The 27,856-nt window shown below is 37.2% G+C and overlaps 1 protein-coding gene across 1 annotated transcript; it reads right to left on the reverse strand.

Moving 5' to 3' along the window:
* Positions 1–159: 159 nt before the first annotated feature.
* Positions 160–26,575, reverse strand: LOC101206294 (anaphase-promoting complex subunit 2). Its single transcript, XM_011656983.2, has 16 exons — positions 25,910–26,575; positions 25,718–25,807; positions 25,334–25,571; positions 22,348–22,643; positions 22,115–22,186; positions 20,898–21,139; positions 18,125–18,541; positions 17,808–18,009; positions 17,575–17,689; positions 6,966–7,048; positions 6,537–6,656; positions 6,308–6,396; positions 6,141–6,222; positions 916–1,107; positions 673–741; positions 160–581 (listed from the first exon to the last, which is right to left on the reverse strand). The coding sequence occupies exons 1-16, from the start codon at positions 26,138–26,140 to the stop codon at positions 459–461; spliced, it is 2,661 nt and encodes an 886-aa protein (XP_011655285.1). The 5' UTR covers positions 26,141–26,575; the 3' UTR covers positions 160–458.
* Positions 26,576–27,856: the final 1,281 nt, after the last annotated feature.

Consider the following 27,856-nt stretch of genomic DNA (forward strand, 5'->3'; position numbering starts at 1 on the left):
AATCATAATAAAGAATGAATTATTCAGTGACTCCTCTACGATGAAGCCTCATTTTGTTTGACTAGGATTCATGTGACATTCAATACTCAACCTATTTTATTTTTCTTTAATAGGATGTTAAATATAAAGTGCTAAATACTGATGCCAGATCACCACATATTTATTCAATGTCATAGGACTACTATGTTGGAATTTTGATCGAAAATGTATATTTGTATGGGAAAACTAGAACTTTTCGAACACTAATTGAAAATAATAATAGCAATAATAAGGGTAGTAGTAGGTAGGAATTAATTATTATATACATAACAGAAACAAAAATATATAAACAGGATGGAAATCACAGAAGATTTTACTCTTACAAATAATTTATTATGAGGCATAGACATTTTCCCCTGACGTAATGGTTGTGGAAATTTGATTGTGGTGGAAATTGATTCGGGGAGAAGCTTAGAAGATTATTTCTTTAACAAGTACATGCCATCTCTGAGTTCTAATTTCTCTTCAGAAACGAGTCCAGACAAAAAACTTTGTAGTTGTTGGATTGACTTGTCATAAGAAGGATCTGCTACACAAAACATCTGCACAACAAATGATTTAATTTTTTTTGGCCTTCTACATTCTTCACAATAAATCTGTCCATTATGCACATCATGCTACAACAATTCTTACCTTGAGAGTATTATGAATTCGATCTAAAGCCATACTTCCAAAATTTGTGAGCATCCCCAAGATGAATTTCTATAAAGGAAAGGACCAAACAAAAAGAACAGCATTTGAGAGGAAACTGCTTCAAAATCAGGATGCTTATTTGTATGGAATAGAATGAATAACATTTGTTAAGACTCCATCAGAAAGGAGCTACCTGAATCAAATAGGCCAATATATGATCCAATATGTCACTAGAAAACTTACCTCGTAGACGGTCATTTCTTTACGTATTTGGTCCTCAACAGAAGCAACAGAACCCTCTCCCTCATCCTCGCCAACCATGAGGTCCTCGTTATTGCCGTTATTTGAAACATTTTTACTTGTGTCAATCATACTTTCTACGAGGACATATACATGGTCAGTGGAATCAGCAGTGCGTGACTCTGAGAGAATTCCCTACAGTGAAAACAGCATGACAAAGTTAGTCTTGCAAACTGAGAAAGTTATGCATGTGCGTCTTTCTGTGCAATACAGAATCCATCAATCCAGTATTACAGCAATTAACATACTACGTAGCATTTAGACAATGGGAAGAGATGAAGAGAAGGGTGGAAGTGTCCGTAGCTCTTGGCGAAATGTTGGTTCTCTCGTTAGATTAGCAGCTCATAAGATGCTTGGCAGGACAACTCATTTCAATCCAGTGGTCAGAACTTTTGACGAATTTCAAATCTGGTGAGTTTAATGACTTATTGACGTTGCTGGAAAATGAATTGTTTGAGGATGAAAGAAAATGGACTTTATATTACTCGGGAAAGTTCTCAATCAAATACTTATCTTATAACCTAAGTGATGCCAGGAAATTGTGGAGTCCAAATAACGAATCTCAGGGATAACTCAACCAGAAAACTTAGCCCTTCCTTGACTCAACATAGGAATAAAGATTAGAATTTGATGTTCGCTGATGGTTTTCCCTTTGCAGCCCCTCTAACTGCTTTGTTTGGATGGAAGTAAAGGATTAATGTTTTACGCCTCCAGTTCCTTATATTACAATAAATAGGAGGGATAAAAAAGACAATGTGCTGAGAGTTAGTCAGAGAGAAGATCATAAATCGTGTTGACCCAAAAGCTTAAACTGATGATGGAAGACAAATTTAATATTGTATCACTCAACACTCTGCCTCATTTGTAGGCTAGAAATATGAGGAAGGCATCACAAGTGGAAATCAATTTTAATTGCAAAGAAAATAACAATGTAGGGGCTTGAACATAGATCTTTCTAGACCACCTATTCTGACACCATCTTAAAACGCCGAATGACCCAAAAGAGTAGATGAAGGCAAAATTAATATTATATCATTCAATGCAAAGATAAAGAAGAACAATAGCAAACTAGCACACTTTCAAGAGGGCTGGAAATTCTCTCCCTAGGGCATCTGCTCACTCCAAAATATTCCCTCTAACAGAACTCACAAAATCTCTCTTAAACCCCTCACTCTTCATGGTCCCCACCAGCCAGCAACACACATCCTTTCCTTGTGTTCCCAGGCACGAACGCAACTGGAGCAGCTCCTATGTCTCTAACGAGGCACCGGAACGCCCGAACTTAAACTTAAACATAAACTTAAACTTTTCACAAGCTTAAACTCATCGCCAAAATGCTTACTCTTAAGACTTGACTTTGCTTCGCAATACAAGAACGTCACACTTAAAAGCTTGAATATCTTTATTTTTTCCTTAACAAACTTAGTACAATTACAAGTCAAATACTTTAAAACTTAAAGCTGCTAAACTTAAACTCCAAACACCTTCCCAACTCTTAGCTCCTGGCACAACGTAACGGCTCGTTTTCGCAACGCAGCCTCCTCACTTTGCTTACCTAGGAAAGGGAAACTTAAAACATAAGTCTAATGCTTAGTAAATGACATTTTAGGAAAACCTTTGGGGAATACACGTACATGTTAAAATTCATTTTGCAAAATCAAATTTCACAACACCTCATCATGCACTTTCGTCGGAACATTAAACCATCCCCAAGACTACTGTGACGACTCGTATCATCATCAACATCCCTTGGAGATTTATAGGTTCAATTACAGTTGCTCAGGTGGTCAGCTCGAATGCGGACTATTAATATAATTAGATTATTCTTAGGAGATACTATTTGATATTATTTCCTTAAGTGTATTTCTCTATGGTTACATATAGGCTTGTATCTCTATTAAATAATGAATGAAATATAGATTAATTCCATAAAATCAACATGGTATCAGAGCTCTAGGGTTTTCGCCTTATTGAATTCTAGTCTCCACATCCCGTTTGATCTCTGCCTTCCGTTGATCATTCATCAACGGAAGCAGAATCATCTCCCATTAGCCGAAGCCGCCCCTTAGATCTGCAAATCTGCCGCTGTCATTGCACCTTCCCTTTGCCACTCATTGCTGTTCAAATCTGCCACCATCCAAACCCCATAAACCCCATTCGTTTTTCACTAGCGTCCGCGGCGGCCATCTCCTTCATAGTTCTTCATCCGACCTCTTGTTTTTCCGTTAGCCAAGCAGCCGATTGAACCTCTGTCAGTTGAAGCCGAACGCCCAGCGCCGCAGCCGAAGAGTTTCGGTTTTGTCCGTCGTCCAAGAAGCTCCGCTCGCCGCTGCGTTTCGTTGTCGTTGCTCCATCTCCTTACGCTGTCCCAACAAAACCATGAAACCCCATGTCCTCAGATCCTCGCGTCTGCCTCCAATCTGTTCCAGATCTGTCTAATTTCGTTCAGACCCATCCTTCATGTCTGCCTTCAAAGTTTAGATCGAAGCCCAGATCCAACGACGCCTCGTTTCTGTTTTTGTTCAGATCCGCTAAGCCTCTCTGCTCCATTCAGTTCAGTTTCCGTTCTGTTCGCCCCAGATTTCCCGTTTAATCTGATTCTGACTTGCTCTAGTTTAGTTCGTTCGGTTCCATTCTGATCTGACAAAACACTTCTGTCCAATTCCGACCCTGTTTTCGTCCAGCTTTGATTCTACTTTTCTTCAGTTTTGCTCTTTCATTTTGCCCCCCCGAAGTTCTTGTTTCGTTCTTCCTAGGTTCTATTATAGATCTCTATACGAGGATCTATGTTTCTATCCCAGAAGTTTTTCGTGGGTTTGTTTTAACCTAGAAGTTCTTTGTGTGTTTGTTCTTCGGGTTTTTTATTCTATTCTAGATATATTGTTTCTTTTCTTAGTTCTTAGCAAACTCAAGTTTGTGATTTCAACCTTGAGTTTGAGGGAGGGTATTAATATAATTAGATTATTCCTAGGAGATATTATTCTGGAGATATTATTTGATATTATTTCCTTAAGTGTATTTCTCTATGGTTATATATAGGCTTGTATCTCTACTAAATAATGAATGAAATATAGATTAATTCCATAAAATCAACACGGACCTCTCAACGTATGGTTGCCTTGACTCTTATATACACATAATAGCTAGCTCATGATAGGAATAAAGCTAATGACCTACTCACATACAAGCAACACAAAATGGAATACTTTAACTTGAACACTTTAGCTTGGAAACATACTTTCGAAGAGTCGTGCTTTTGTTATAAACATAAACAATTTTATAACATGCATTGTACTATACATAGCATAACATTAACATGACTTGGAAGATAAGCTTTAGATGTCTCCATTCTTTCTTTGGAAGGGTCACTCACAAAGCTTAAAACACTTTTATATTCCCTTCTTATAGACTGTCCTTCCCTCTTTCCTCTTCTCGCCTACTCTTTCTTCTGACAGAGTTTCAACACTTAAACTGCTTATGATCATCTTTGAACTCTCAAGGCCTATTCATACTAATCCCAAACTGAATTAGTCATCTTTAATCTCATCTTAGCTTGCCAGCTCCTACTTAGTGTCTTACACATGTAGGTTTAATATCTTCTCTAATCATGCTTAACTCTAACCCAGCACATAAGAAGCCGACTAATCTGAATGAGTGAACCACCCTTTCCTTCATTGTGTTGACTAGCCAGAACGCATGCTCCTTTCTCACAATGCGTCATTCTTATACTTGGTCACTTTAACTCCACTCATCTTAGAACGCGTAGTACTTATACTTGGCTTCCTTCTTCACAACCTCTATTCCAGAATGTGGGCTTCACATGAATGGATCAAGCAACCAAGATATTCAAGCGTTTGAAAATGCCATGGTTACATTTTCAGTTCTTGCTCTTTTTGTTTCCAGCCAACTATCACAGTGCTTCAGGAACAGGCATGAGGTTTGTTTTACCAAAATAACTGCAACTTACTGCTTACTATAGCCATACTGGTCTCCTCACGCTCAATTGAAATCCATCTATGAACGTGAATGAATGGCAGTTGTTTTAGCCATCCAACATCAACCAGCATATTGGTTGGGGTAGTGGAAACAGATAAATGTGAGCTGAAATTCTTACTAGAGAAGCTATTTATCCAACCTTAGTTTCAGCGATGGATTTCTAATAGCATGTTTGGTAGGAAATCTAAAAACAGAATTATAAAAACAAGGGATTTGTTGGCTGTAAATTAACTGATGATTTTATTTTATTCTCAGCATGATTCTTTTCTTCCATGCATTGAGTCTTTCTCCTATATAAGAAGGCTATGTATCTCATACTTAAATCATGGGAATACAAAATATTCTATTCAAACCAGATGGTTTCAGAGCTAGGAATAAAAGATCCTAGCTGGAAGAGGGAGGGGCAGCAAGTGTTGGTTGCTCAATGATACGTGATGAGAGGAGACCACATAAGGATGAAGAGAACGTTGGGAATAAGAGGACTAGATGTTAGAGAGTTTTTTTAAATTCTTTTCGTGTACTTCAATTCAGTAGCTAGAGAAAAAGGAACGAATATTAGCTATCTCAAATACATGACCTTGAACAGGATCTGTTCTATAGGTTGTACAACTGTGTCCTTGAGTTCTAAAGCTATCTTGAATACGCTGAAGCGATTGTATTTTCCTAGGGCAATCTTTCTTTCATGTCATATTAACAGAACATAGATCACCAGAAAAGATCACTCCTCAAGGTGAAGGTAAGAGACAATGGTTCCCTGAAATCAATTGTTAGGTCTCATTGGTATGTGGCTCCATTTCTAGGTTTTTCCTTTTCCTTTTTTGTCAGCCCCTTTTGATTAAAGTCAATTTTCTTGATGAAAGCTTGGTTTTCCCAGTAAAAGAATATAATTGGAGGCCTTGTTTGAAAAGTAACAGTGTTCAATGATATGGAAAAATTAGGATAGTGGTGTGTAACTACCTTTTCGTTTTCTGGTTCCTGTCAGATTTCTGTAAGCAGTGACTTCAGCCCTTTGCAATTAATACTAAATGGGCTGGATTTTTGTACGCTCCATTAGTTAAAATGGCTTATTTATTAACTTGCACCAATAATTCTGCTTTCTTGATATTTTCCTTTATGTAACTTGCACCAACAAATGAACAGGCATTTCTTGTAGCAAAGAATTCTCAAAATACCTTGTTAACCCAGAAGTTTATCCGCCGAGAAAGAATATCTACTGGCACACCAACGGCAGCTGCAAGACTCCTAGAACTCCAACTGTAAAGAAGTTCACATTAAGCCACGTATAGTTAGTGTAATACACTAACAAGCTACTAGTTGAGCTAAGTTAAAAGATTTCTACCTTTTTTGATGCTGAAATTGCATTATAATCACTGCATGTACAGGAGCTACAGTGAACTGCAATTCTCTATCTTCAAATTGCAACTCCAACTATAACAGATGGACCATAAAAGCATTTACGGTGAAAAGAAAAAAATTGTCCTGAGTTTCAATTCCGGGAACAGAAACACAGTTTGCAGTTGCACTTGCACATTCATATTAATAGCATACGATGATGTTTATCAACTAACCTTTACTGTACCAAGATTTTTCTTCCACTGTAGCTTACGAGGTGTCTTAATTTCATTAAATCTCTGAGCATAATCTGTAAGCAGATGATCCACGGATGCAGGTAGGTTTATGTTCTCATCCTAAAATTTAGAAGGTTTACAAAAAAATTAAAGCATCTGCAGTCTATTTCGAAGAACAATTGCTGATAAATAAAGAGTACTGTTTTTCCCCCAGAATAGTACTTCTGAGTAGAAATCCCCTTCCAATGCCCACAGAATATCAAGAAAAAAAACATGCTCAATTATAAGGAGGATTATACATTGTATATAAATACTTATATGAGATGTTTTATTGCTAAGACAAATAATGCACCATCATTCAATATTGGGCAACGAAGTGTGTAAATTCTGCAAAAATACCACATCTTTTACAAGAAAATATTTTCTCACCTGAATTGGAGGCCAGAAATTTGAAGATATGATAGTCGCATCAAGGTCATTCATTGAAATCACGCTCTCCTTGAGATCAACAGCTAGATGAACATCCATACATCAAAAAGGTTTTAGAAAGTACTCTCAAAGCATAACATGATACTTCAGGTAGTAGCAAGAGTGCTAAATAATATGATGGGCTTAAGTGTGACGTGTGAAACCGGGGGCAACAAACTTTGGGAACTCTAAGTTTGGAAAATTCTACCATTCTCAGGACATCTCATATTCAGTTACAGTGAGCAAATGGGCAGGAAGGAGGAAAAATGAGATGGAAATAGTATCAGCTAACCTTCTGGATTATTAAGAGAGTTATTCATCGGTTTCCTCACTTAAAGCAATAATATCATGTTTCTTCTACTTAATTAGATAGTTCATATCTCATAATCATAGTCCAATGTTTTATCAAACCATATAAAGAGGATACTTTTACAACTACGATTTCAAATATCGATTACCTTAATTAATGGAAGATGGAAAGTTTCCATATTTCGAACAAAGTTTAGGGGTGCAAGAACCTATTGACTCGATTGATCTTAATTAATGGTTGAAAGTTTATCTTTTTCCATTTAAACCCTTTTTTCTAAAACAGAAACAAGCCTCTTTATTAATGATAATGAGACTTAAAGCTCAGAGTACAAGAATGTTATACTGGGAGCAAAAAGAACGAAGGGAAAATACAAGCTATATCCTAAACAAAGACTATACACGGACAACATAAATATGATGGAAACCTAAAAACAAACCCAAACAGAAAATAACGAGCTAATCAAATCCACTCAAAGACGATACATCCATTTAAACCTCATTGATTCAATTAATTTAAACTTAATGGTGCATGAGCTAAATTTAAAAATCAAGCTAACTGAACTATCTAATATACACTCAGTAGCCCGGCTATTCATGTCATTGTTCAGCTCAGCTCAAACCAATGGAACACCCCCTCAATAAGCTGTCCAAACTTTCAACATACCCAGCCCCAATGGAGGTTGTCAGTTGCAAAATCGATCAGTCCCACTACTGCATTTGGAAAGAGAAAGATAGTTGTTCCATTGAAGATGTGGAAGCCTGTAGAAAAATCTCTATTTCCGTTAGTCAACTCAGATGGACTCAGTCAATAGTCTCTGATTTTTACTTAGAACTTGATGTAAGCCATAGTTAGTTAGTTAGTTAAAACCCATAATTAGTTAAAGAACAGCTGTAATCAATAACTAACTAAAACAGTTAGACACCCAACTGTTTCAAGGAAACAGTTACTTGTAACTAACCTTGAAATATCAATAAATAATCAATCTCCTAGCCCAAAAAGGTAGAGAATTCATTTGAGAAATTAATCCCAACTTTGAATTACATCAAAGTGGTATCAGAGCGATTCTTGGACGGATGGCTCGCCGAAGAGGTAACAACCCTGCCGTGGGGGAACACCGTGCGCAAGAAGAAGCGGAGGAAATCACCGCCCTCTCTCCAAGGACAACAACAGTTCGCTTGCTGGCTGTTGAGGAATCCTTGGGAGATCTCCATAACAAATTTGATAGATTGATGGAAAGCGTTGACTTGTTAAGCCGAAGAGAAGAAGACCCACAACCACCACCACGGATCGAAGCCAAACGACCATCGTTTCGGTGAAGCAAGAGGCCAGCGAACAAGGGGAAACTTCAGAAACGTGAACAACCCACGAGGATTCCAAAGAAGGAGACCCGGGTACGCCATACCACAACAGTTTGACGAAGATTTTCAAGAAGACCAAGAAGCATGGCAAGAAATCCAAGAAGATGGTTCCTTAAGTGGTGATGAACAAGGAAATATTTGGAACTTAAATGATGACCTGCGAGCAGAAAGAAATAACCGAAGAAATGAAGCCAGAAGAGGAGAGTACCACAACTACAAGATGAAGATTGACCTTCCCACGTATGACGACAAGCGAAATATAGAATCATTCCTAGATTGGATAAAGAACACTGAGAACTTCTTCAACTACATGGATACACCTGAACGCAAGAAAGTCCACCTAGTAGCCTTAAAATTAAGAGTCGGTGCGTCAGCTTGGTGGGATCAGTTGGAAATTAACAGACAAAGATATGGGAAGCAACCGATCCGTTCGTGGGAAAAGATGAAGAAGCTGCTGAAGGCGAGATTCCTACCACCAAACTATGAACAAACACTGTACAATCAGTACCAAAACTGCCGCCAAGGTGTTTGTTCAGTAGCTGACTACATTGAAGAATTCCACCGTTTGAGTGCAAGAACAAACCTGAGCGAAAATGAAAAACATCAGATTGTAAGATTTGTGGGAGGCCTCCAATTCGACATCAAAGAGTCAAACTACAACCATTTCGCTTCTTGTCTGAAGCAATATCCTTTGCGGAGACAGTGGAAGAGATGATTGCGATTAGATCCAAGAACCTAATCTGAAGACCGGCATGGGAGACAACATCAACAAAAAGGAACAATTATCCGGAAAAGATAAACGACCAACCCTCAACCTCAACAAAAGGAAAATGGAAGGAAGTTGACAATCAAGAAGTAACCGTTGAGAGGAAGAAAGAACAAACATTCAAAACCAGTGGTCAGAACAACTACTCCCGTCCTTCATTAGGAAAATGCTTCCGATATGGCCAAACTGGTCACCTCTCCAACAATTGCCCGCAAAGAAAAACCATAGCGATAGCCGAAGAAGGAGAACTGATGAGTGAAGATAGTAAAGAAGCAGAAGAAGAAACTGCACTGATTGAAGCAGACGACGGGGAAAGGGTCTCTTGTGTCATCCAACGGGTACTTATCACACCCAATGAAGAAAATAACCCGCAACGCCACTGTCTTTTCAAGACAAGATGCACCATAAACGGAAGGGAGGAGAAGCCACGGTTAGCTAAAGGCAGAGAAACTAGTAACAGTTTTGAACCTAAAGGCAGAAGCACATCCAACCCCCTACAAGATAGGTTGGGTAAGAAAAGGAGGAGAAGCCACGGTTAGCGACATCTGCACAGTCCCTCTCTCCATTAGAAACGACTACAAAGACCAAATTGTTTGCGATATCATTGAGATGGACGTATGCCATCTCCTATTAGGAAGATCTTGGCAATACGATACTCAATCCTTACACAAAGGGAGAGAAAACACTTATGAATTCCAATGGATGGGGAGAAAGATAGTTCTACTCCCAATAACAAGAAAGAATAAGGAAGGATTAAGAAGTGAGAAACAGCTATTCATCACTGTTAGTGGGAAGAAGATGCTTAAAGAAAGGGAACAAGACCTCCTAGGACTGGTTATTATTGAAAAAACCAAGGACAAGTCGAAGCCATAGAACCCAAACTACAGTGATGAGTTCCAGCCCTTCTCACGCCTGAAGGAAAAAACATAGCTCTTTGATGAGTTCCCACGCCTGAAGGAAGAACCAAAGGAACTCCCACCTCTTCGAGACATACAGCATCACATAGACTTGATTCCGGGAGCATCATTACCAAACTTGGCTCACTATAGGATGAGTCCCCAGGAGTACAAAACACTTCATGACCATATTGAGGAACTATTAAAGAAAGGGCACATCAAGCCGAGCCTCAACCCTTGTGCAGTACCAGCCCTTCTCACGCCAAAGAAAGATGGGAGCTGGAGAATGTGTGTTGACAGCAGAGCTATCAACTGCATCACGGTAAAATATAGATTCCCCATCCCGAGGATTAGTGACTTGCTTGATTAACTCGGCAAAGCCAGCATTTTTTCGAAGATTGATTTAAGAAGTGGCTACCACCAAATACGCATAAGACCTGGTTATGAATGGAAGAGAGCTTTCAAGACCAACGAAGGCTTATTTGAATGGATGGTCATGCCCTTTGGCCTTTCTAATGCACCCAGCATCTTCATGAGATTGATGAACCAGATACTTCACCCCTTTCTCAACAAATTCGTAGTCGTCTACTTCGATGACATACTCGTATACAGCACAAACAACGATGAGCATTTACTACACCTAAGAAAACTATTTCAAGTCTTGACAGAGGCAGAACTCTACATCAACACTAAGAAAAGCATGTTTATGAGAAGAGATTGCATTCCTCGATTTTGTAATCAAACAAGGAAGCATAAGCATGGAACCAAAGAAGATCGAAGCCATCTACACGTGGTCGATTCCTGCCTCCATTAAGGAGATACAAGCCTTCCTTGGCCTAGCCTCATTTTACAGAAAATTCATCAGGAACTTCAGCTCTTTAGCCGCACCCCTAACTGACTGTCTAAAGAAAGGAAACTTCAAATGGACCCAATTACAACAAGAGAGCTTTGAAGATATCAAAAATAAATTGACATCCAGCCCTATCCTTAAACTACCAGACTTCTCTTCACCTTTTGAAGTAGCAGTCGACGCATGCTGCACAAGGATTGGAGCTGTCCTAGCTCAGCAAGGACACCCTATCGAATACTTCAGTGAAAAGCTCAGCCCCTCAAGACAGTCATGGAGCACATATGAACAAGAGTTGTATGCCCTTGTGCGAGCACTAAAACAATGGGAGCACTACCTACTCTCCAAAGAATTCGTACTCCTAACTGATCACTTCTCACTAAAGTACCTCCAAGCTCAAAAAAACATCAGCAGGATGCACGCACGCTGGATATCCTTCCTCCAAATGTTTGATTTTGTGATCAAACACCAATCAGGCAAAGAAAACAAGGTGGCTGATGCCCTAAGCAGAAAAGGCTCCCTACTTACACTACTCTCTTCGGAAATTATAGCCTTCAAGCACTTACCTGACCTATACAAAGAAGATATTGACTTTAAGGATATCTGGTACAAATGCTCAAACTACATAGACGTTGATGACTACCACATTGTTGAATGATACCTATTTAAAGGAGAACAGTTATGCATACCGCACACCTCACTACGAGAAGCTTTATTGAAAGAAGCCCATTCTGGAGGGTTAGCCGGACACTTCGGACAGAATAAGACATTAGAGGTCACCTCCAAAAGATACTACTGGCCTCAGATAAGAAGAGATTCAAATAATTTTGTAAAGAGATGCCCCATTTGGCAAAGAACCAAAGGCTCCAGCACGAATGGAGGATTATACTCCCCACTACCCATCCCAACTTCAATATGGGAAGATTTATCAATTGACTTTGTGGTTAGATTACCAAAAACACAAAGACAATTTGACTCAATCATGGTCATAGTAGACAGGTTCAGCAAAATGACCCACTTCGTAGCTTGTAAAAAGACAAATGATGCAATCTATATAGCCAACCTTTTCTTTAGAGAGGTAGTACGACTACATGGGGTACCTAAAAGCATTGTATCAAACAGAGACGTCAAGTTCCTAAGCCATTTTTGGCGAACATTGTGGAAGAAGTTTGACACAACACTGAAATTCAGCACCACAGCCCATCCACAAACAGATGGACAAACTGAAGTAACAAACAGAACCCTAGGTAATTTACTACGTTGCCTTAGTGGGTCAAAACCAAAACAATGGGATTAGCATTGGCTCAAGCTGAATTCGCTTTCAATAACATGAAGAACAGATCAACAGGAAAATCCCCTTTCGAAGTAGTATACATCAAACTACCACGATTAACCTTTGACCTCACTACACTTCCTGCAACCGTGGACCTCAATAAAGAAGCAAAAATCATGGTAGAAAACATCAAAAGATTACACAAGGAAGTCTATGATCACCTTATACAGACAACAGATTCCTACAAAAAAGCAGCAAATAATAAAAGAAGACAAGCTCACTTCAACAAAGGAGACCTAGTGATGGTACACCTAAAAAATAGCAGATTCCCTACTGGCACCTACAACAAACTGAAAGACAGACAAATTGGACCATTCCCTATACTAGAAAAGTACGGAGATAATGCCTTCAAAATCGATTTACCACCAGACATTCACATACATCCAGTCTTCAATGTTGCTGATTTAAAGCCATACCATGCACCGGACAACTTCACGCTTGCTGACTAATGAACTCTGGGACGAGTTCATCCTTAGGGGGGTGGAATGATGTAAGCCATAGTTAGTTAGTTAGTTAAAACCCGTAATTAGTTAAAGAACAGTTGTAATCAATAACTAACTAAAACAGTTAGACACCCAACCTTGAAACAGTTACTTGTAACTAACCTTGAAATATCAATAAATAATCAATCTCCTAGCCCAAAAAGGCAGAGAATTCATTTGAGAAATTAATCCCAACTTTGAATTACTTCAGAACTTTGGTGGACAATTATTTCAAAAAATTTGGGGACATTGAGAGAGGAAGATTGAGAATTTCAAAGTTTCAAGCAAAGTCCGGATGGGCCCTAAGCTGCGATCACTGGCAATATTCAGGGGTTTTCAGTATTAGAGTTTGCTCAGGAAAAGATCAGCAAGGATGGAAGTCGTTTTGCAAGATGCTGGAAAAATTTGTAGAAAAAATGGACTATGTTAGATGGTACTTTGGATTAATATCCAGTTTTCCTTCTCCACAAATGGTAGAAAAGTTGTGTTATGTTGATAAGGCTAAGTCCAGTAGCTCTAAACTCCCAGCTCTAAAAGGTTTGAAAAAATGGAAGTCAGTCAAGATTTTAGTCAAAAAAAGGAAGTTACTAGCAGACGGTCGTCCTTCCCCTCCAAAACAGAAGCAGTGGTTGATTAAGAACCATGAAGTTGCTAAGGTTAACTTTGAAAACCTTTGGATTATATCAAAATTATTTGCTTCAGATGACTGGTGATTGATCTGTAAGAGGCTGGAAGAATTTTTTCGAACGAAAATATTAATAAATCCTCTATTTGATGAGAACGCCCTCATTAGTGTTGATCATGAATCAATCATTGACTTTATTCAAGAGGAAGGGAAATGGCAGGCTTGGGGGAATTTCCACCTCAAATTCAAAAGATGGGACAACATCAAACACAGTCGGCCACTTGTTTTAAAAGGCTACGATGGTGTTAGGATTCTACACCCTTTTTAATAAAATACCCAACTATGGCTAAACAGAGACAGCACCCTGTGATCCTTTATTTATATATATAGCCCAAAGTTACAGCTACAATAAGGAATGAAAACAAGAACAATGAACAATAAGAACAAACCTGCACCCTTCACAAGAAGGATACCCCTCTCCTATCGGCTGCTGCCGCCTCCCTTTTCTAAAAGATAACCAAAAAGATACCTATCCCTATTTCTCAATCATTCTATTTATACTCACCCTCAAATTCCTACCCAGTGGGACCCACTTGCACATTCTTTTATTTCCCACTCATTCTCTCTCCTTACATGTTGGTGAGTTTCCCTTCTTACCCTTCCTAACATACGTATGTATGATTGGGGGTCTCACAGATGGTTGGCTCAAAATAAAAAAACCTTCCTCTGGAATATTGGTGTAGAAGCATCTTTGAGGTTATTGGGGATCACTTTGGAGATCTTATTGACATAACCATTGAAACTCTGAAGTTAACAAATTGCAGTGAAGCCCGGATTCAGGTAAAGAAGAAATTATGTGGTTTTGTGCCATCAATGATCGAAATTGCAGATCTAAAGAGGGGAAATATTTATCTACATTTTGGTGACTTTGAATTTCTAAATCCTCCTAGACCTTTTTTGTTGGATGATTTTAAAAATTCAATTGATCATTTGAGAATTAGAGATGTCTTATTAGATGAAAAATTTGATCTTTCCTCCTTTCCATCAGTAGTGAATGTTCCAAAATCAGTTTTTGCAGCTCTACCTAGGAGTAGAAATCCTTTTGAAATTCTGAAGCTTTTCCTGGCCATCCCACCGGTGTCGGAGAAGAAGTCAGAGGCCGGCAATCTGGTTGATAGTGAATTAATTGCGCGGGCATCCGAACAGTCCCTCTTTGAATGTTGTCGAACCCGAGGTAAACAGGGTTGCAAATTGACAGCGGGGCCCACATCTATTGATTCTGTTTTTAAAAGACCAGTAGACGAAGGGCCATCAAATGAGAGGAATAAAGAAAAAAAGGCCCACTTAATTACTATTAAGAGTAATTTTAATTTGGCTGTTGAAGATTTATTGAGAGAGAGAGAAAAGGATAAAGCTTATTTAATTACTATCATGAATAATTATGACATATCCTCCAAAATAATTAAAGAAAACTTTTCCCCTCCCTCCCAACAGCTGTCTCCATTTCTGGCCAACTCATCTCCTTCACCCCCGGTTTCAGGTTTCTGCAAAAGGCCTAAATCAGCAAAAGGTAGCAATTTTTTTCAAGCTCCGAAAATCCTCAAGCATTATATTCGAAAGCGAACATCCTTCAACAACTTATGGACAGCCTTATTAAAATCTGAGTTTAATGATGGCTGTGCTCTCAAAGTTCCACTTTTAGTCCCTTCTCGGATTCACCGTTTTGAGCCATCTATTTCAGAATGTAATCCAGACCTTTTGGAGGTTTACAGCTCCAAAATTCGGACCTCTAATTATTCAATTATTCTACAAAGCAATTCAATTATTCGAATCTTCCCAACTCTAACTCTAAAGTAAATTTGATGCGAGGCTCTCCTTGTCCTGCTGCCAATTTCTCTAAACAGCTTCCAAATGAGGCCTTGGATTCACCTTTTAGTGTCAGCAGTGAGGAGTCTTTGGGTTTCCTTTAACGGTTTTGATCACAAGTGTAATGCAGAAATTGAAGGGGTAGACCTCACTGCCTTATTTGATGAAGCCGTCACCCTTCCTCTCAAAGTACTCTCGAAATTGCCTAAGGATCTGCTGTCCTTAGTCAATGATTGTGGCATCATCTTGATTTAAAGAGTCAGCTAAAATACTAAAGGAAGAGATAATCAATGGAAAGATTGTTTTGTCGAAGAGGGTCATCTTATGGATAAAGGGGTGAAGGAACCTTACATAGCATTTCTGAAAAGCAAAGAAGGCAAATATTGGCTTAAATTAGCAGTTCAGCCCTCCCATGTTGTTAGACCTCCAATATTATTTCAATATAGTAAGAGAAAGCAGAAAGAGAAGTCGGAGATAATGTTAATGTTTCGTGCAACTCTTCTATTATTTCTCAAGTCTATTCTCTGAGATTTTCTTGTTCGTCATGAATCGTGTTATAGTCAAAAAAGGTGTTGGAATCTATTAGAGTGGCTTACGGAAGAAATAATTTGGTGAATATTTTTAATACTTCTACTCGCCTGGGGGATGTGTTTTCATTTGGAACATCAATCTTTGTCTTTGAAGATTCAACATAGGGTGTTGAGGTGTTGCAAATGGCAGAACAACCTTTAGTTGTTGCTGGTTTTTGGAAAGATTTTTTCGTGCCTCTTCTAGGTTTTGGACTACTTTGGCATGTTAGCTTTGTGCTCGCCGGTTGCATCTTCTTGCTAGTCTCTAGTTTCAAATGTTTCCCTTTTGATAGAGTTATTTTGTTTTGCTTTGTTTTCAGATCTCTTCGTTTTGGTTTTGTTTTAGTTTCATTTTTTCTATTGGTTTTCGCCTTTTTAGCTTGTTCTTTGTGGTTGTTGGTTTTGGTCGTTTTTTCACTTGTATTGGCAGGTTGTTTGGTTCTTTTCTTTTTTTTTTTCCCTTTTTGTTCTTAGTATAATTCTCTTGTACTTTGAGCTTCATTTAAAAAAAAAACGTACCCAGCCGCAGTCCATGCTCACTCTTGATGCTCAAGTCTAATTTTTTGTCTCTAGATCACTCTCTCAAATCTCAGTGTCTCGTGCCTCCTTCACAATACCTTGCTTATCATTCTGATCTCCCACACCTTCATTGTATATGATGTTTTCAACTCTATTCACTCCCTTGTCTTCAAGTTTTTATCCCCATCAGCAGCATCAACATTTTCTTTTTCTTTCTTTCTTTTTTTTTTTGGTAAAGAAAAATCTTTACTTTCTTTTAGAAAACATGACCGAATACACGGTAACATGAGAATATAAATAAATAAATAAAGGGAAGGCTCTAGTCAAGAGAATTACACAGTGAATAATTACATAAGAGTCTAGAAATAAAAACCCATTGAGAAACAGAGAATCTAATAAGGGACCATATGTAGCAATAGTTGTCTCTACCTAAGTCTCTCTCTCGCTAAACTGACTCAAGTACAAGTAGTCAACTTGACCCAAACACTCTACACGTAATAATTTTGTGGAATCACTCTCATAGGAAGAAAGCTTAAATTTTATTTGGAATTTTTTTTCCATCTTTTAGGAGGTTTAAAGAGAAATACTAAATTTTCTTTTCCATCTTGTATGAAAATTCTTGAGATCTTATAGAACTCATAACTCTTTCCGAAGTTCTTCTAACCTTTTTATAATTATGATTCCCTCCTGCTAAATCACCAAGTAGAGCTTGGGAGCTCCTTTTTTTCCCAACAAGTTGCAAACATCTAATATCAATCTCAGCTCCCACCCTCATTTAACCATACTCACCTTCTCGGGTTGTAAGTAATAATTAAATAAAATAAATTTCCTACTAGAGGCTGGAGTACCCAAAATGGCAATTTAACCAACCCAATGGCAATTTACCCAACCCAATTGCTCAAAATCTCTCCGTCTCCGGTTTCTTACAACATAACCAAAGTAAGATAGGCAGATGGGAGTCATTTCAAAAAGAAAACATAGGTTTTTTCTTCGACATACCAGTTTGAGATGGCAGGTTTATTGTTGCTTTAATATTAGAGTTGGTCCTCTTGGAATCAATTAGATCATTGAGCATAATTTCACACTTCTGCATGCTACTTTCTCCAAAATGAATCTGAAAATGACAAGGGTATGATAAAACAAACAATTTGAACGCATGAAAACACAAAATTTTCCTATTTCTTATTCTTGTGATATGCTAGTTGTGGTTAAGAAGGGTGAAAAATGCACACCTTAAGTAGTTCTAGCGTTCGTATCTCTGAGTCAATGTCATAATCAGACTTATTTAGAAGTTTTTCTGCCAGCATGACACGATACTCATTAACTAGTTGGTCTTTTGAACCGATTATGCTAACTAGCATCCCAAGTATGTCAACCTTCCTTCTAGTCCTGCCACCCTTCAAAGGATCAGCTTCCACAGGGTCAGGCTCCCATCTGAAAATCGAAGACCCATTACTCCATTTAAAATGATAATAATGAAGAATGATTACTGTCAGCTTAGGGTGTTCAACAAATGGTTGATCCTGCAAGACCCTAAGTATACACCTACCTTGAAGCGTTAATCCAAGCTTGCTTGTCATCAGCGTGAAAATCATCATCTAGACCTACATTTTCTTGACCTTCTTCATCCCTATTTAATTCTTCAAGAAGGCTATCACCAGTATTTCCGGATACATTTGAATTACCACCAGTTCCATCAGTAAGCATAGTCACAATACATTTGATGGTATCTTTTCTTCCCCTCAAGTATTCTCTTATTGGCTCACCCACTGCTTCAAGAAAAACACCCGCTGAGTCAATTGTGCGAAGTGCTTTAATAGTGGAAACATATTGATGCAGTATATCATTCGTTGATGCTCCAGCAGTAAGTAGACGATATCGTAGTGCCGAGATGAAAGATTCAACAAGCTTAGAATGTTGCCCAGTGTATTCAAGACATTGTTTTAAGTCTTCAATTGCCGGAGAGCTGAAATTAAAGTAAATAGACTGAATTTAAAAAAAATACTAACAGTAAAATGTTCTTTCTTTTCTTTGAAACGGAACAGGGTATTTTTTTTTTAAACAGAAACAAGGCCTCCAATTATAACACAAATATAAGAGAAGCTCAATTAATGGCAAGTAAAAAAGATGAGAACTTTCAACTAAGAAGCACAAAAATCTTAGCCAGAGAGCACCATAAGAATCTAAGAGACAAAACAAACCAAACAAAGAAACATCAAACTAAAAACTGACAAGATTGTACAGTAAAAGACCAAAAAACTCCATAAAAATCATTAGCAAGCTCTAGATGACTCTTTACTTCTTGGTGTAGCTTGGAAATACGGTCAGCCATTGCTTCAACCTCCATACCGACATCAACAATAAAGGACAGATTAGCTAAATCGAAAGCAGTGTTTTAAACAGCGCCCACTTGGGGCTTATTTGTGAGGAAGCGCAGCGAATTCTAAAAGGCCCAGATTAGGCGCGCGCCTCCCTTGTGGCGCGCCTAGGCGCAAGTTGAATTAGGCGTGGGCTTTTTTTATATGTTATAGGCTGGGCTTTAATTATAAAAAACTATTATTATCTAGGTTTTTTAAACCTATTATGTGAACGTGAAGAAAGAACCCTTCTCCTTCCGCGCACGAAGTTTCTTCAACACGAACCTATATTTTATACATTGTTGCTCTGCTATGTGTGTGTATATATATATTTTCTTCTCTTTTTATATATAGTGCGCCTTATGAAAAAAGCTCGCGCCTTTTTTTGCGCCTTGCGCCTAGGCTCCGGAGGACCAATGCGCCTTAGTGCGCCTTGAGCCTTTAAAAACACTGATCGAAAGTGACTCGAGGAGGACTAGTATATACAACCTCAAATGGAGACTTCCCTGTTGAGCGATTTGCCATGTGGTTGAAGGTGAATTCTACTTGAGGCAATGCTAACATGAACAAATGGAGACTTATCCCAAGCAGAATTCACATTCAACCACATGGCAAACCGATCAATAGAGAAGTCCCCATTTGAGGTTGTATATACTAGTCTCCCTCAGGTCACTTTTGATTTAGCTAATCTAGCATATGTTGTCGATGTCATAATGGAGGCTGAAGCAATGGTTGAACGTATTTCCAAGCTACACCAAGAAGTCAAGAGTCATCTAGAGCTTGCTAATGACTCCTACAAAACAGCCGCCAACTCTCACAAACGCTTTAAGGAATATCAAGTGGGTGACCTAGTTATGGTGTACCTTCGAAAATCAAGACTACCTATTGGTCATCATTCTGAAATGACCAACAAGAGAATTAGTCCTTTCAAATATTGGAAAGACTCAGCCCCAACGCTTACCGAGTAGATCACTTAGCAAACATGAGAATCAGCCCATCTTTCAATGTTGTCGACCTGTCACCTTACTATGCACCAGATTCCTTCTCTTTAGCTCCCTAATCTTCACTCGAGGTCGAGTTTTATCCTAGGGGAGGGGTTTGATGTAGAACATCCTCCTTTCTTGATGTTTCTTTAATTTCTTTAGTATTTCTTTTGCTAATTCTTGAGTATCTTGAACTACCATTCTTGTATTTTAAGATTAGTTATTCTTTAGTTAAAACTTGTGTATCTTGAGTTACTAGTCTTATATCTTGAGTTAGTCATAAATAAACTAACTCAACTCCAAGTTAGTTCTAAAACAACTAACTTCTAACAACTCTTGTAAACTTCCAGCCTATAAAAAGGCTTCTCCTCTCATTAATAAAAGATATATCCGAAGTATTATTCATAAAAATTTCTAAGCATTTCTGTACTGCATCAGCAGAAGTGATCGCCAAAGGAGAGATCGAAGGAGGGAGAGGTAAAGAAGAGGGGATGGGTTAAACTGAGGGAGAGGAAGGAGAAGAGTTTTCTTCTTCTTTTTGTCATAAAAATACCACAACACCATTTTCTATAATAAAATTTCATACCATCCGGTTTGAAAATAACCATTTCAGCATCTGCATCTCCATTGACTATCTAATGGAAACCTTTAATTAAAGACCAATTTGAATGATTTAATAAATCTATGGAATTAAATTGCATGATTCTGAAACATAGAGATGAAATCAACCTATTGGCTAGACCTTAGGGGTTAAAAGTATAATACGTTATACACCCGGTTTTATATGTTACTATGAGTTAGCATTAAAATGCTCATATTAGGATCTCAAGATGGCTGATAACAAAATCATAACTTTGCAGTGACTACCATCCCAGTTGATATGAGAAACTTCGACAACTAGTCAATCACAAAAATATCCAATGAAAGGAAAAGCCAAGGGAGGAAAGTCAAGAGAACTAAGTTGAAATGTAGATGGCATTACCTGTCGGGATAATCCACTATTATCTCAAAAAGTTTAGCGATCCTCAAGTCTTGCAAAGTTTCGTATGCAAAATACTCCAGTCGAGACTGCCACCTAATAAGTCCTTCAGGAGTATCAACTCCAGAATCGAATGAGGATGCACGGGCAGCCAATGATGATTTTAAACTATGGAAAGGACTGTTGTTACCAGCAGAATTTCCAAGATAAGCAAGAAGAGAATGCAAAAAATGGAGTGGCACAGCCTGAGTAGTAAACACATCCAAATAAACAACCGTTCATCAGGGATAAAGCTGTAGGAGCTTATCAACTTAAAAAGGCAATGAAACATTGTATGAGAGTTGAGCAATCGACGTCAAAGTCGAGAAACATTTTACAAAAGTAAAAAGCTAGTGGTATTGTTCTAATTGTTAAATGGAAAAATGAAAAATCTCTCACTAATTCTAACAGTTAAATTCAACATAACAAAGGGACCAAATAAAATGGAAGGAAAAAAAGAAACGTGTATATACAAGGAATACACAGCACTCCAAGAATAAAAAAAACAACAAAAAACTTTCAAAAGAGACTAATCAGAAATGGGCCTTGTTGGGCTGTATAAAATGATCCCTAACTTGGAAATTGGAATATTGATCTTCAAATTTAGTTCTTGAAACAGCTTTGTTCAATTGGGAGAAATCTGCTTTAATTGGGATAGACGTGGATGCGCTTCTTCATTATTCTTAAAAGGCTAAATTGCAAAAGGTGGAAAATTTCCTTTTCCTTATATGGGATTACCACTTGGTGGTTATCCCAATCATGTTACTTTTTGGCAGCCTTTAATTAAAAAATTTCAAAAGAAAATTGCACGATGAAAAAGATTTACCCTTTCAAGAGGTGGTCAACTTGGGTTTGTGCAACTTGGTTTTGGCTAATATTTCTACTTACTGCATTTCAATTTTTCTTATGCCTTCTTCTGTTAGTATGGAGCTTGAACAGTTGACATAGAATTTCGTTTGTGAAGGTATGGATCACAGCAAGATTGTATTCTTCATTTTTTTCTTAATGAAAGTTGTTTTCATAAATGAAAGTTGTTTTCATAAGAAAAAAACAAAAAACAAAAATACTTGACAGCTCAAACCAAAAACACAGTGAGTAGATAAACCATTGAGCAATTTCCTGATGTATGAGATTCATCATGAGCTAAGTTCACGCTAGCACACAAATCAGTAATATCTTACCTTTATCCACTCTTTAATAGGCTCCAAAACAGAGCTCCTGTAATCATCGTCTGCAAGAGAATCAACCTTTGCCTGCCATAGAAATGGAAAAGCTAGAATGAATCCCAGTTAAATTTTACGTATGGAGACTCTTATAAAATAGGTGCCATAGACAAAAAGAATAAAGAAATGGTATATAACATAGAGAGAAGAAATGGATTCCATTTGTGAGAATATGGCAGAGGAACATTCACCTTTAGGAGAGAGAATATGGCAGAAGCGTAGGCATCTTCAGCCATAGATGTAAACCCAAGATTCCTAAGATCGAGAACAACCTTCCCGATGCTCTTCACTAATTTATGGATATTAGAGAACTTCTCCAACTGATAGCACTCATTAAAATCTTTTTGACCACTTTTGCAAGAGATTCTACCTTTTCCATCTAGCTCCATATCATCTTTACATTGAAACTTATAATCTTCGTTTAGTTCTCCAGCCATTATAGCACTCAACTCTTCCAACTTTCCCTTGAAATACCAGTGGAGCAAATCTAAAACCATTAACTGTAACTTAAAGAACATACAATATAATTACAAAATTTCGATGAAGTTAAGAAATTTAAAAGTAAAAAGACCATATGCCAGTTTGAAGAGCAGAAGCCGTTGAAGATAGAGGAGTCAAGTGTTACTCATGCAAGCAAGGAATCAGTGGACACAGTTATGAAAAATAAAGAGATTTCCTATTCCTATTAATATAATTAGATTATTCTTAGGAGATATTATTCTTAGGAGATATTATTCTTAGGAGATATTATTCTGGAGATATTATTTGATATTATTTCCTTAAGTGTATTTCTCTATGGTTATATATAGGCTTGTATCTCTATTAAGTAATTAATGAAATATAGATTAATTCCATAAAATCAACAATTCCAACATCAAATCTTTCAGAGCTTGAGTGAAATACGAGAGATACACAGATAGTTATCAAATGTTTGACACAAAAGCTTGACATAATCATCTTACAAGTTAGCATGCCGTAATAGTCATCTTAAAGGAAAACGGGAACATTTCACTAGTCATCAAAAAGTTACAATGAAGAGAATAAGAACCCTGTTAAGAATATCCGTATTACAGCAAGGAACCCCCATTATATTTATATATAGATATATACACACGCGCATGCATACAGATTAAGGTTAAATTACAATTTCGGTTCTTACACTTTCAAATTTGTGTCAAACTGGTCTCTTTTCTTTTTGGAACGGAAACAAGTCTCCTCATTGAAATAATGAAATGAGACTAAACCAGTACAATAAAGGAGACAAACCAGAAATTACCAACTAGATATGAAATCAAGTACAATGCAAATACTTAGCAAGAGAATACAAGCTAATTAACAGCTTACGGAACTTTATTTTTTTCCTCACAACACACCCACTAAATATTAAAAAAGAAGAAACCGGCCCCAAGAACAACTTAAAAATCTTGGAGGACTTGAGTCTTTGATATAATGCTTTCCGAAGCAAGAATGCAAAATCTTCCCGAAGAAGAAGTCACGTGACCTTTCCTCTTCCATCAAAGTTGTGTCAAAATTTCAAACTGGTCTCAAAGCTTTAAAAGGTATCTAATAATCCGCTTTTGGCTAAAAGACATTCTCTTATGGGTTAATACAGCCAAAGCTCTTTTTTCCAAGTGGTTGTTGACAAGAAATTGAAGAATCTACGAGGGAAAGAACATTCCATAGGATAACTATTTTGAATCTGCATGCTTACAAACCTCATCTTGAAGTTCTCTCTCCAAATCCATAGTTGGATAAGGCTATTGATGCTTTAAAGGCTCATTTTCATTTGACTCAAGACAGAATAAAGAGGAATTGGGTTGATCGTGAGTAGCGAGATGTGGAATTCCAAGTTGGTGATTGGGTTTTTCTTAAATTGTGTCCTTATCGCCAATCTTCTTGTACTGACAATCTAATAAGAAGATTTCTCCTAAATTTTATGATTCTTATCAAATTCTAGCTAGTGGCAAATCTTTGGCTTATAAGTTGTAGTTGTCGGATGATTAAAGCATGCATGTTTGTATTTCATGTTTCACATTTGAGGAAAATGCTTGGTCAACATCCCATTCTACAACCCACAGCCCGTCTTTTGTAATTCGTTTGAATGGTTGACCATTCCCGAAGTTGTTCAGGGTTATCAGAAGAATTCTGCTACTATTTTTTCTTGTATCCATGAGTGTCTAGGTCAGCTTACACGCACCTCAACTAATCTCACAGGACAACCCGCTTTATCCTACAACATTTAAGTGTTGAGGTAACTCGTAGGAAATTAGTTCCTAATAGGTGGTCACCATGAATTGAATCTGTTACATCTAAGCTAGTTATTGAGACTATGTCTCCTTTTTTACCACTAGGCCAACCCATGATAGTTCGGAACAATCCTGCCACTAATTCATGGGAGGCGTTGATTACTTGAAAAGATTTGCTGATTCACAAAGCTACTTGGGAGTTGGTCGACGATTTTCACCGTCAATTTCCAAACTTTCAACTAGAGGACAAGTTGACTTTAGAAGGGGAGGGTACTAATAGGCCACCGGTTTTACATCACTATGTTCACAGAGGTAAAAAGGGCAAAGTGGTGGTTACTACTTACTAGTAAGTTGGAAGAATCATCCAACAGTTAGGATGATCATTTTGGGTAGTTTTTGGTGGTTAGTAGATGGTTATGAAGGAAGTTTTTTTTTACCGTTATTAAGATATGTGTTTAAATAAGAAGTAAGGAAGGCATTCAGTCTTTCGGTTAGAAGTGTTAGGGTTTCTCTCTTGTGTGGGAGGAAAGATCTATGTAATAGTTAATTATTGATAATAAAAGAGGATCCTAGGGAACTTTGGTCCCTAGCTTGTTACCATATTTCTTTGTGGGTTAGAATTTTGAAAACCTTTTGTAACAATTTGATAGATGTTATCTCGTATAGTTGGAGTCCCTTCTTCCAGAAGAAGCTCCCTTTTTGTAGCCTTGTTGGAATAGTTGGAATCTCTCTAAAGAAGGTACTCCAACTATACAAAATAAAGATCCAAAGAAATCCAGAACCAAGTAAGGAATTTGAAACTCAACAAAGACTCAAGGCGTAAGCATCATAAATCTTCAAAAACATTATCAATCGGAAAAAAATTATATCAAGTACAAAAGATAAAGAATGGTCTATGTAATGAGTAAGAGCAATTAGTGAAATATAGTACCAGGAAAATGCCGAGGAAGAGTAGCCATAAGAACTGAGGAAACAAGTAGTTGATACTTTGCAAAGAGACCAATTACTTCAGTTTCAGCATCATATTGACGTCCTTTCTCCATTAGATCATATCTAGATGACTGTAAAGCATGAACCAGTATTGACAAGAACTCCTCCTGACATTTCTTTTTCGAGGAGATCTCTTCTAAAGCTTTACAAAGCACTTCCCGAACTTCCTCTTCCGAATGCTGTGTTTAAATTTTTTAATATTAGCTAATTCATGAAAATAGCTAGTTTTTCAACTAAGCACTGAGCCATTAATTATCCACAAACTAAAAAGTAACACAAGTTCAAACAAGTAGTTCATGGGTGGGAGAGCTTTGTGCCAACATACAGGTGGGTCGCAGGTGTTCAGAATTTCAATGTTCTCGTAAGAGTCAAAATGCTTCCAAAATTCCGAAGCACCATTTATCTCGAAATTTTCCTGAGACCCAAAACACCAATTGTTGCTAAGATAAATGCCATAAACTGGTGTGCTCAATCGTTAAGTAGAAAAATGAAATGCATAACGAGACAAGTAAAAGACCTGTAGTGATCGAAGGAAGTGATTGAGGACAAGAGATTCGAGCCCGTGCTTGCAAAGGGATTGTACGTGAGAAACGAACTCCGATCGCAATGATAGCCGTCCAATGCCATTGAGAAGCGCCTGGGTAGCAGCAGAGAATTGGGCATAGGTATTGAGAATTTCTTGAACTCCATCGTCGCTGAGGGAATCAAGAACCCCTAAATTACAGAAGAAAGAGCTGGATTCCTCCATAATGCTTTGGAGATGCTGTGGGAAGTTGGAAATGGAATCAAATGAACTCTGGCATTACAGGGTTTTTGTTAGCAGCGGAAATTAGAGGGTTTGAAGGGTACGTTCCGGACTTTCACCCACTTCCTATGACTTAGCTAACATGAAAAATCATCGTGAACAGAAAAAAAAACATCCGGCGTGTTTGTGGTCGAAGTATCTGTTTCCGTCCGTCAATTCATCCTTCAGCCCACCTCCACCGTTCGTGGTCGTGCTTGCAGATACTGTTCGTTCTACCTCCGATATTCTCACGTTTTCTGCAATGTCTATTCGCCGGAAAATCTGCTGCGACTCACCGGAAGCTCCATTGCGTGGGTCTGTGGTGATCGGAAGGGGGTTGTGGTCGGAAGCTGCGCCGATGTATTTCAACTTTGCGCGGGACTATCATTTCAATTTCTCAACTAACCTAATTTATCAGCGTGGTTCAGTTAATTGGAGATCTGCCCGGTTTGGTTCACTTGCAACAGGTCCGATTGGTTGGTTTGATTCAAATTTTGGTTCGGCCTAAAATCTGGTTTCCTTTAATTTTGTGGTTCATTGTTTTTGGTTTATCTTTTATCATCTCCAACCATTGATAGATATTTTCTATTGCTAGTTTTTTTTATTAATTATATATATTATTCATAAATAATAAAACATTTTTGTGTAAACTACAAATAGACTATTTACAAAGATTTTATCAAATCATAAATAATAATATTATTGTTTAATTTTGTTTTAAATATGATTTGGTAAACCATGTTTCTTAAGTAATGTCTTTGTAATTTTGTAAATCTAAGAGTGTTGCTATGAACGTAAATATATGGTTTTGGGGATATTTTTTCTATTACTTTTCTTTTAATTAGAAAAGCATTCGCTAACAAAACATTTTCACCTTATTTTTCACTTACTTTTGATTTGAACAAGTAGCAACATAAACAAAATGAAGCATCTTTTAAAATATTATATCCTAACCAAGCTGGATTAAATCGTCTTGACTTTACTTCAAATTTAATTTTTTGAATGAAATGGTATGATTTTGAGATTGTCAAAGACCTTTTTCTTTTTGTAAATATGCTCAACGAACTTGATCTTGAATATTATAATTATGTTTAGGAATTTTAGTTCTTAAACTAGAATCGACCGGTAAGTTCTTCTAAATTGAATTATGTATAAGATCCATCATAATCAAAAAAAAAATATATGTCTCCTTTTTTAGAATGATGACACTACAGTCTCTATTGTTGTTTTTCTTTTAAAATATCTCTTCATATTGATATGTTCTCTACAAAATTAGTATTAATTAAACAATATAAGTATTATATTTTATCACATAGATTGACAAGTATCAAAACTAAAAATATTAAGAAGAATTTGAACTTGCTCATGAATGATATGGTACGTATATATTATATTGATGAAGGGAAAAAATTATTTTATTGTCTTTAATTCAAAAATTAAATCAAATATATACATAAATAATGTAAATGTGAATTTAAAAATTACATCGAAAAAGAAAAATAGTAATATATTTTTATAGAATATATTGTCGCACGAGTTAAAGTTTAAATTGAATTTTTTTGCTGCATTTTTGTCTAAATATTTGTTAAGTAACAAATATAATGGCTATAAAATAAATTAGAATCTTATTTTAAGGGTTCTTAAAAAATATAACAAATCGATATTTACACTTTATAGAAT

This window comes from Cucumis sativus, chromosome 5 (assembly GCF_000004075.3).
Source record: "Cucumis sativus cultivar 9930 chromosome 5, Cucumber_9930_V3, whole genome shotgun sequence".
Classification (NCBI taxonomy): domain Eukaryota; kingdom Viridiplantae; phylum Streptophyta; class Magnoliopsida; order Cucurbitales; family Cucurbitaceae; genus Cucumis; species Cucumis sativus.